The sequence below is a fragment of the Salmo salar genome, chromosome 07, assembly GCF_965601325.2.
Source record: "Salmo salar chromosome 07, fSalSal1, whole genome shotgun sequence".
Classification (NCBI taxonomy): domain Eukaryota; kingdom Metazoa; phylum Chordata; class Actinopteri; order Salmoniformes; family Salmonidae; genus Salmo; species Salmo salar.
This window is the reverse complement of record NC_138297.1, coordinates 2,989,663-3,000,649: the sequence shown is the minus strand read 5'-3', so window position 1 is coordinate 3,000,649 and position 10,987 is coordinate 2,989,663. Positions and strand designations below refer to the sequence as shown.

At 47.2% G+C, this 10,987-nt stretch overlaps 1 protein-coding gene across 1 annotated transcript; it reads left to right on the top strand.

The window, feature by feature from the left end:
* Window positions 1-814: 814 nt before the first annotated feature.
* Window positions 815-10,594, top strand: LOC106608410 (uncharacterized). Its single transcript, XM_082977300.1, has 6 exons — window positions 815-1,143; window positions 1,637-2,074; window positions 4,999-5,154; window positions 6,657-6,761; window positions 6,881-6,920; window positions 10,086-10,594. Exons 1-5 carry the CDS (start codon window positions 1,066-1,068, stop codon window positions 6,899-6,901), a joined length of 798 nt encoding a protein of 265 aa, XP_082833426.1. The 5' UTR covers window positions 815-1,065; the 3' UTR covers window positions 6,902-6,920; window positions 10,086-10,594.
* Window positions 10,595-10,987: the final 393 nt, after the last annotated feature.

Below are 10,987 nucleotides of genomic sequence, written 5' to 3'. Positions count from 1 at the left end.
AGAGACAGAGAGGTAGAGACAGAGAGACAGAGACAGAGAGACAGAGACAGAGAGTCAGAGAGGTAGAGACAGAGAGGCAGAGACAGAGAGACAGAGAGTCAGAGAGGCAGAGACAGAGAGGCAGAGACAGAAAGGCAGAGACAGAGAGACAGAGAGGTAGAGACAGAGAGACAGAGACAGAGAGTTAGAGACAGAGAGACAGAGAGGTAGAGACAGAGAGACAGAGAGGCAGAGACAGAGAGGCAGAGACAGAGAGGCAGAGACAGAGAGGCAGAGACATAGAGGCAGAGACATAGAGGCAGAGACAGAGACAGAGAGGCAGAGAGAGAGAGGTAGAGACAGAGAGACAGAGAGGCAGCGACAGAGAGGCAGAGACAGAAACAGAGAGGCAGAGACAGAGAGGTAGAGACAGAGAGACAGAGAGGCAGAGACAGAGACAGCGAGACAGAGACAGCGACAGAGAGGTAGAGGCAGAGAGGTAGAGACAGAGACAGAGAGGTAGAGACAGAGACAGAGAGGCAGAGACAGAGACAGAGAGACAGAGACAGCGACAGAGAGGTAGAGACAGAGAGGTAGAGACAGAGAGACAGAGAGGTAGAGACAGAGGTAAGAAGTGGATTAGGAATGTCAACCACATCTATTACCTGTGTGTGTGTGTGTGTGCGTGCGTGCGTGCGTGCGTGTGTCCAGACATGACGTTTCTTCTCCAGACATACATGTGGTGATGATGATTTTTGCTTTCTCTGCTTTCTGATCTCTGCTCTCTGATAGGCTGTCTCTAGGTGGGGTCAGAGTTGAAATAGAAGCTCCAGAGCCGTGCACAGACAGGAAGAGAAGACCGAAGGTGTTACCAGAACAAACCTTTGTGACTGTTGCAGCAGTCGGGGAAAAAAAAAGTGGGTGAGATAAACAACATCTGATTAAGATTAAAGATTTAAAATAAAAACGTTTTGAAGGTTTATGTTTTAAAGTTCCAGACTTTTGGAGACTTTGGAAGAAGAGTGAAAACTAAAAAGAAAGTTGAAGGTTTTGGAGCCAGGTTCTGAAGGAACATACAGCCTGGTCATGGACATCATGGTGGAGAGAAAACCCAGGCTTCTGCTTCTGTTACTCTGCATCTGCAACGCCTCCTCTGCCTACCCTGTGAGTATCCATGGATACGGTACTGTTGTTGTTGTTGGTGATGGGTGATGTACACAGACAGAGTAAGTGTCTGTCTGTCTGTCTGTCTGTCTGTCTGTCTGTCTGTCTGTCTGTCTGTCTGTCTGTCTGTCTGTCTGTCTGTCTGTCTGTCTGTCTGTCTGTCTGTCTGTCTGCCTGTTTGTCTGCCTGTCTGTCTGTTTGCCTGCCTGCCTGCCTGCCTGCCTGCCTGTCTGTCTGTTTGCCTGCCTGCCTGCCTGCCTGCCTGCCTGTCTGTCTGTCTGTCTGTCTGTCTGTCTGTCTGTCTGTCTGTCTGTCTGTCTGTCTGTCTGTCTGTCTGTCTGTTTGCCTGCCTGCCTGCCTGCCTGCCTGCCTGCCTGCCTGTCTGTCTGTCTGCCTGCCTGCCTGCCTGCCTGTCTGTCTGTCTGTCTGTCTGCCTGCATGTCTGTCTGCCTGTCCGTCTGATGATAGTGACGACGCTGTGTGTATTGTCCAGGTAAGACAGACAGGACCACCTCTACCTATCGGTGATTGGACAGGGTTTTATCCCATAACGTTACCTGACCACACAGGAGCGCTGAGGACTGTCCTCTACCCTCTGAGTGTATACAACCACAACCCTCCAACACAGCCTGCCATTGGCCAGAATCCTCTATCGATGCCTGCCATTGGCCAGAATCCTCTTTCGATGCCTGCCATTGGCCAGAATCCTCTATCGATGCCTGCCATTGGCCAGAATCCTCTATCGATGCCTGCCATGGGCCAGAATCCTCTATCGATGCCTACCATTGGTCAGAATCCTGTATCGGAGCCTGCCATTGGCCGGAATCCTCTTCCACGTTCTGTATCAGAGCCTGTGATTGGTCAAAACCCTCTATCGGTGCCTGTGATTGGTCAGGAGATGACTGTGTTTCAGACTCCCTCCCCTCCTCAGGTGAGCCATACGAACATTACATCACCTACACCTCTTAACAAACCACAGCAGACTTTATCTAGGAAAACTCCTATATACAGTATCTCCACAGCAATAACATCCACTCCTATATACAGTATCTCCACAGCAATAACATCCACTCCTATATACAGTATCTCCACAGCAATAACATCCACTCCTATATACAGTATCTCCACAGCAATAACATCCACTCCTATATACAGTATCTCCACAGCAGTAACATCCACTCCTATATACAGTATCTCCACAGCAATAACATCCACTCCTATATACAGTATCTCCACAGCAGTAACATCCACTCCTATATACAGTATCTCCACAGCAATAACATCAACTCCTATATACAGTATCTCCACAGCAATAACATCAACTCCTATATACAGTATCTCCACAGCAATAACATCCACTCCTATATACAGTATCTCCACAGTTCAACAGCAATAACATCAACTCCTATATACAGTATCTCCACAGCAATAACATCAACTCCTATATACAGTATCTCCACAGCAATAACATCAACTCCTATATACAGTATCTCCACAGTAATAACATCAACTCCTATATATAGTATCTCCACAGCAATAACATCCACTCCTATATACAGTATCTCCACAGCAATAACATCAACTCCTATATACAGTATCTCCACAGTCCAACAGCAATAACATCAACTCCTATATACAGTATCTCCACAGTTCAACAGCAATAACATCAACTCCTATATACAGTATCTCCACAGCAATAACATCAACTCCTATATACAGTATCTCCACAGCAATAACATCAACTCCTATATACAGTATCTCCACAGCAATAACATCAACTCCTATATACAGTATCTCCACAGCAATAACATCAACTCCTATATACAGTATCTCCACAGTTCAACAGCAATAACATCAACTCCTATATACAGTATCTCCACAGCAATAACATCCACTCCTATATACAGTATCTCCACAGCAATAACATCAACTCCTATATACAGTATCTCCACAGCAATAACATCAACTCCTATATACAGTATCTCCACAGCAATAACATCAACTCCTATATACAGTATCTCCACAGTTCAACAGCAATAACATCCACTCCTATATACAGTATCTCCACAGAAATAACATCCACTCCTATATACAGTATCTCCACAGCAATAACATCCACTCCTATATACAGTATCTCCACAGCAATAACATCCACTCCTATATACAGTATCTCCACAGCAATAACATCAACTCCTATATACAGTATCTCCACAGCAATAACATCCACTCCTATATACAGTATCTCCACAGCAATAACATCCACTCCTATATACAGTATCTCCACAGCAATAACATCCACTCCTATATACAGTATCTCCACAGCAATAACATCAACTCCTATATACAGTATCTCCACAGCAATAACATCCACTCCTATATACAGTATCTCCACAGCAATAACATCCACTCCTATATACAGTATCTCCACAGCAATAACATCCACTCCTATATACAGTATCTCCACAGCAATAACATCAACTCCTATATACAGTATCTCCACAGCAATAACATCAACTCCTATATACAGTATCTCCACAGCAATAACATCAACTCCTATATACAGTATCTCCACAGTTCAACAGCAATAACATCAACTCCTATATACAGTATCTCCACAGCAATAACATCCACTCCTATATACAGTATCTCCACAGCAATAACATCAACTCCTATATACAGTATCTCCACAGCAATAACATCAACTCCTATATACAGTATCTCCACAGCAATAACATCAACTCCTATATACAGTATCTCCACAGTTCAACAGCAATAACATCCACTCCTATATACAGTATCTCCACAGAAATAACATCCACTCCTATATACAGTATCTCCACAGCAATAACATCCACTCCTATATACAGTATCTCCACAGCAATAACATCCACTCCTATATACAGTATCTCCACAGCAATAACATCAACTCCTATATACAGTATCTCCACAGCAATAACATCCACTCCTATATACAGTATCTCCACAGCAATAACATCAACTCCTATATACAGTATCTCCACAGTTCAACAGCAATAACATCAACTCCTATGTACAGTATCTCCACAGCAATAACATCAACTCCTATATACAGTATCTCCACAGTTCAACAGCAATAACATCCACTCCTATATACAGTATCTCCACAGCAATAACATCAACTCCTATATACAGTATCTCCACAGCAATAACATCCACTCCTATATACAGTATCTCCACAGCAATAACATCCACTCCTATATACAGTATCTCCACAGCAATAACATCAACTCCTATATACAGTATCTCCACAGCAATAACATCCACTCCTATATACAGTATCTCCACAGCAATAACATCCACTCCTATATACAGTATCTCCACAGCAATAACATCCACTCCTATATACAGTATCTCCACAGCAATAACATCCACTCCTATATACAGTATCTCCACAGCAATAACATCAACTCCTATATACAGTATCTCCACAGCAATAACATCCACTCCTATATACAGTATCTCCACAGCAATAACATCCACTCCTATATACAGTATCTCCACAGCAATAACATCCACTCCTATATACAGTATCTCCACAGCAATAACATCCACTCCTATATACAGTATCTCCACAGCAATAACATCCACTCCTATATACAGTATCTCCACAGCAATAACATCCACTCCTATATACAGTATCTCCACAGTTCAACAGCAGTAACATCCAGTTTCTTTACCCTAAAGACAAGATTACATTGACAATAGTCTGCTGGATGGGGAATATTATGTGTGGAAATTATATCATTTATTAAAAATAATTTTTTTTTAAAACAGGAAATCACATTTTTAACTGCACTGTCACTTTAACATTCCCAGTTGAAAGATACTGCGGACCCTGTAGAGGAAACTCCCCTGGTGACAGATCCACAGTCCCAGCTTCAGCCATACTACCCACAGCCTTACCCCTACTACCCACTCACAACGCAGCTACTGCCCAACCTGGGAACCCTCACACCTGGGGAACAGGCACAGGTAAGAGGTGGAGGTGTGTGTGTGTGTGTGTGTGTGTGTGTGTGTGTGTGTGTGTGTGTGTGTGTGTGTGTGTGTGTGTGTGTGTGTGTGTGTGTGTGTGTGTGTGTGTGTGTGTGTGTGTGTGTGTGTGTGTGTGTGTGTGTGTGTGTGTGTGTGCGTGTGTGTGTGTGCGTGGACACCAAAACACTCGACACACACAACAAACAGACGTCACACAGACAAACATAATATTCTCTCTCTCTCTCTCTCTCTCTCTCTCTCTCTCTCTCCCCCCCCCCTCTCTCTCTCTCTCTCTCTCTCTCTCTCTCTCTCTCTCTCTCTCTCTCTCTCTCTCTCTCTCTCTCTCTCTCTCAATTTAATGGCTTTATGAGCATGGGAAACATACAGTACCAGTCAAATGTTTGGACACACCGAGTCATTCAAGGGTTTTTCTTTATTTTTACTATTTTCTACGTTGTAGAATAATAGTGAAGACATCAAAACTATGAAAATAACACATATGGGAATCATGTAGTAACCAATATATTTTATATTTTAGATTATTGGCCTTGGGGACAGCTTTGCACACTCTCTGCAATGTAGAAAATATAAACTTTTGACTGGTACTGTGTGTTTACGTTGACAAAGCAAGTGAAATAGATAATAAACAAAAGTGAAATAAACAGTAAAAAATGAACAGTAAACATTACACTCACAGAAGTTACAAAAGAATAGAGACATTTCAAATGTCACATTATGTCTATATTCAGTGGTGTAACGATGCGCAAATAGTTAAAGTACAAAAGCATTTTTTTGGGTTGAAATAACAATGGTGTTTCTCTCTCTCTCCCTCCCTTCTCCCCTTTCTCTCTCTCCCTCCTTTCTCTCTCTCTCCCTTCCTACCCTCTCTCTCTCTCTCTCTCTCCCTACCCTCTCTCTCTCTCTCTCTCTCCCTCCTTTCTCTCTCCCTCTCTCTCTCTTTCTCTCGCTCTCTCTCTCTTTCTCTACCTCCCTCCCTACCCTCTCTCTCTCTCTCTCCCTCCCCCTTTCTCTCTCTCCCTCCCTCCTTTCTCTCTCTCTCCCTTCCCCCTTTTCTCTCTCTCTCCCTCCTCTCTCTCTCCCTCTCTCTCTCTTCTCTACCTCCCTCCCTACCCCCTCTCTCTCTCTCTCCCTCTCTCTCTTTCTCCCTCACCCTCCCCCTCTCTCTCTCTCCCCTCTCTCTCTCTCCCCCCCTCTCTCTCTTTCTCCCTCCCCCTCCCCCCTCTCTCTCTCTCCCCCTCTCTCTCTCTCTTTCTCCCTCCCTCCACTCTCTCTCTCCCTCCCTACCTCTCTCTCTCCTCTCTCCCTCCCTCTCTCTCCCTCCCACTTTTCTCCCTCCCTCTCTCCATCTCTCACCCTCTCTCTCTCCATCTCTCCCTCCCCTCTCTCTCTCTCTCTCTCCCTCCCTCCCTCCCTCCCTCTCTCTCTCTCTCCTCTCTCCCTCCCTCCCCCTCTCTCTTCATCTCTCTCTTCATCTCTCTCAGATAATGTCCAGGTTCCATATTATTCCGGCGGTCTCTCAGGACGGCCGGACAGTTTTCCCCACCTGGCAGCTGAGCGGTGCCGTAGGAGGAGGAGCCCAGTCTCAGGTCGGTCTGGTTAACTTTTACCTGTCGTTTACCTGTCGTTTACCTGTCGTTTACCTGTACATGTTGTGACGATGAAAGTATCGAATCTAACCGTCCCTCATTCTCTTACTCCATACCAGTCGTCGTCTCTGAGTTCTTGAAGAGGAAGCTTCACCTCCTGTAAGTAGATGGGGTCCGTAGCCAGTAGTAGACCTGGCGTTAAATGCCAGGACGATGGTGTAATACCCAAGAGAGACACCAGAGGGAGAACAGCGATAGGGAAACAGATGACGTAGGAGGAACACACACTAGATGGGGTGGAGGAAAGCGTCACAACACACACTAGATGGGGTGGAGGAAAGAGTCAGAACACACACCTAGATGGGGTGGAGGAAAGAGTCAGAACACACACTAGATGGGGTGGAGGAAAGCGTCACAACACACACTAGATGGGGTGGAGGAACAGCGTCACAACACACACTAGATGGGGTGGAGGAAAGAGTCAGAACACACACTAGATGGGGTGGAGGAAAGAGTCACAACACACCACCTAGATGGGGTGGAGGAAAGAGTCAGAACACACACTAGATGGGGTGGAGGAAAGAGGTCAGAACACACACTAGATGGGGTGGAGGAAAGAGTCACAACACACACTAGATGGGGTGGAGGAAAGCGTCACAACACACACTAGATGGGGTGGAGGAAAGAGTCAGAACACACACTAGATGGGGTGGAGGAAAGAGTCAGAACACACACTAGATGGGGTGGAGGAAAGAGTCAGAACACACACTAGATGGGGTGGAGGAAAGAGTCAGAACACACACTAGATGGGGTGGAGGAAAGAGTCACAACACACACTAGATGGGGTGGAGGAAAGAGTCAGAACACACACTAGATGGGGTGGAGGAAAGAGTCAGAACACACACTAGATGGGGTGGAGGAAAGAGTCAGAACACACACTAGATGGGGTGGAGGAAAGAGTCAGAACACACACTAGATGGGGTGGAGGAAAGAGTCAGAACACACACTAGATGGGGTGGAGGAAAGAGTCAGAACACCACACTAGGATGGGTGGAGGAAAGAGTCAGAACACACACTAGATGGGGTGGAGGAAAGAGTCAGAACACACACTAGATGGGGTGGAGGAAAGAGTCAGAACACACACTAGATGGGGTGGAGGAAAGAGTCAGAACACACACTAGATGGGGTGGAGGAAAGAGTCAGAACACACACTAGATGGGGTGGAGGAAAGAGTCAGAACACACACTAGATGGGGTGGAGGAAAGCGTCACAACACACACTAGATGGGGTGGAGGAAAGAGTCACAACACACACTAGATGGGGTGGAGGAAAGAGTCACAACACACACTAGATGGGGTGGAGGAAAGAGTCAGAACACACACTAGATGGGGTGGAGGAAAGAGTCACAACACACACTAGATGGGGTGGAGGAAAGAGTCAGAACACACACTAGATGGGGTGGAGGAAAGAGTCAGAACACACACTAGATGGGGTGGAGGAAAGAGTCAGAACACACACTAGATGGGGTGGAGGAAAGAGTCAGAACACACACTAGATGGGGTGGAGGGAAAGCGTCACAACACACACTAGATGGGGTGGAGGAAAGAGTCAGAACACACACTAGATGGGGTGGAGGAAAGCGTCACAACACACACTAGATGGGGTGGAGGAAAGAGTCAGAACACACACTAGATGGGGTGGAGGAAAGAGTCAGAACACACACTAGATGGGGTGGAGGAAAGAGTCAGAACACCACACTAGATGGGGTGGAGGAAAGAGTCAGAACACACACTAGATGGGGTGGAGGAAAGCGTCAGAACACACACTAGATGGGGTGGAGGAAAGAGTCACAACACACACTAGATGGGGTGGAGGAAAGCGTCACAACACACACTAGATGGGGTGGAGGAAAGAGATGAGGAAGAGGAAGAGAACAAATGAGATGATGAAGGTATCAGCAGACGATGTGGGTCATCTACCATGTGGGTCATCTACCATGTGGGTCATCTACCATGTGGGTCATCTACCATGTAGGTCATCTACCATGTGGGTCATCTACCATGTAGGTGATCTACCATGTAGGTGATCTACCATGTAGGTAATCTACCATGTGGGGTCATCTACCATGTGGGTCATCTACCATGTGGGTCATCTACCATGTAGGTCATCTACCATGTAGGTCATCTACCATGTAGGTCATCTACCATGTAGGTGATCTACCATGTAGTTCATCTACCATGTGGGTGATCTACCATGTAGGTCATCTACCATGTGGGTCATCTACCATGTGGGTCATCTACCATGTAGGTCATCTACACCACCTGTGGGGTCATCTACCATGTGGGTCATCTACCATGTAGGTCATCTACCATGTAGGTCATCTACCATGTAGGTGATCTACCATGTAGGTCATCTACCATGTAGGTCATCTACCATGTAGGTCATCTACCATGTGGGTCATCTACCATGTAGGTCATCTACCATGTAGGTGATCTACCATGTAGGTGCTCTACCATGTAGGTCATCTAGCATGTGGGTCATCTACCATGTGGGTCATCTACCATGTAGGTCATCTACCATGTAGGTCATCTACCATGTAGGTCATCTACCATGTAGGTCATCTACCATGTAGTTAATCTACCATGTAGTTCATCTACCATGTAGGTCATCTACCATGTAGGTCATCTACCATGTCGGTCATCTACCATGTGGGTGATCTACCATGTAGGTGATCTACCATGTAGGTCATCTACCATGTAGTTCATCTACCATGTGGGTCATCTACCATGTAGGTCATCTACCATGTAGTTCATCTACCATGTAGGTCATCTACCATGTAGGTCATCTACCATGTAGGTCATCTACCATGTAGGTCATCTACCATGTAGGTGATCTACCATGTAGGTCATCTACCATGTAGGTCATCTACCATGTAGGTCATCTACCATGTGGGTCATCTACCATGTAGGTCATCTACCATGTAGGTCATCTACCATGTAGTTCATCTACCATGTGGGTCATCTACCATGTGGGTCATCTACCATGTGGGTCATCTACCATGTAGGTCATCTACCATGTAGGTCATCTACCATGTAGGTGATCTACCATGTAGGTGATCTACCATGTAGTTCATCTACCATGTGGGTCATCTACCATGTAGGTCATCTACCATGTAGGTCATCTACCATGTAGGTGATCTACCATGTAGGTGATCTACCATGTAGTTCATCTACCATGTGGGTCATCTACCATGTAGGTCATCTACCATGTAGGTCATCTACCATGTAGGTCATCTACCATGTAGGTCATCTACCTATCTTCTAGGTCGTCTACACCAGGGTGATGCTGCCTCCAGTGATCCCAGCGTACCAGAGCCAGGGGCTGAGTGTGGACCCGAACCCTGACCTTTCACCCTTAACCCTTGACCCCTTACCTCTGACCCCTGACCCCGGCCACGCCCACCTGGGGAACCCCCCGACTGTAGCCCCGATGGCCTTGGGGGGGCAGGAGACCCCCAAACCTGAGGTGGGAGGTGCGGTAGGGGTACAGATTGAGGGGGCCGTGGAGAAGGGGACAGAGGGGGGTGTAGGGGTGAGGGAGGGGGGAGGGAGTGGAGGTGCAGGTAACCCCTGGAGAAGAGCCCCCCAGTAAGGGAGACCCAAGCTTCTGATCCTCGCCTCACCCATCGCCTCACCCCCAGGCAGCTCCCCAGCCGAGCTATGGGCGATGGGAGGAGAGCCTGAGGAGGAGGGGGTCTCTCCCTCTCCTACCCCTCTCCCTCTTCTTCTCTCTCCCTCTCCTACCTCTCTCCCCCTCCTCCCCGCTAACTCTCCTCCTCTCTCCCTCTCCTCCTCTCCTCCTCTCCTCCTCTCTCCCTCTCCTTCCTCTCTCCCTCTCCTCCTCTCTCCCTCTCCTTCCTCTCTCCCTCTCCTCCTCTCTCCCTCTCCTCCTCTCTCCCTGTCCTCCTCTCTCCCTCTCCTCCTCTCTCCCTCTCCTCCTCTCTCCCTGTCCTCCTCTCTCCCTCTCCTCCTCTCTCCCTGTCCTCCTCTCTCCCTGTCCTCCTCTCTCCCTGTCCTCCTCTCTCCCTCTCCTCCTCTCTCCCTCTCCTTCCTCTCTCCCTTCTCCTCCTCTCTCCGTGTCCTCCTCTCTCCCTCTCCTCCCCGCTCCCTCTCCTCCTCTCTCCCTCTCCTCCTCTCTCCCTCTCTCCCTCTCCTCCTCTCTCCCTC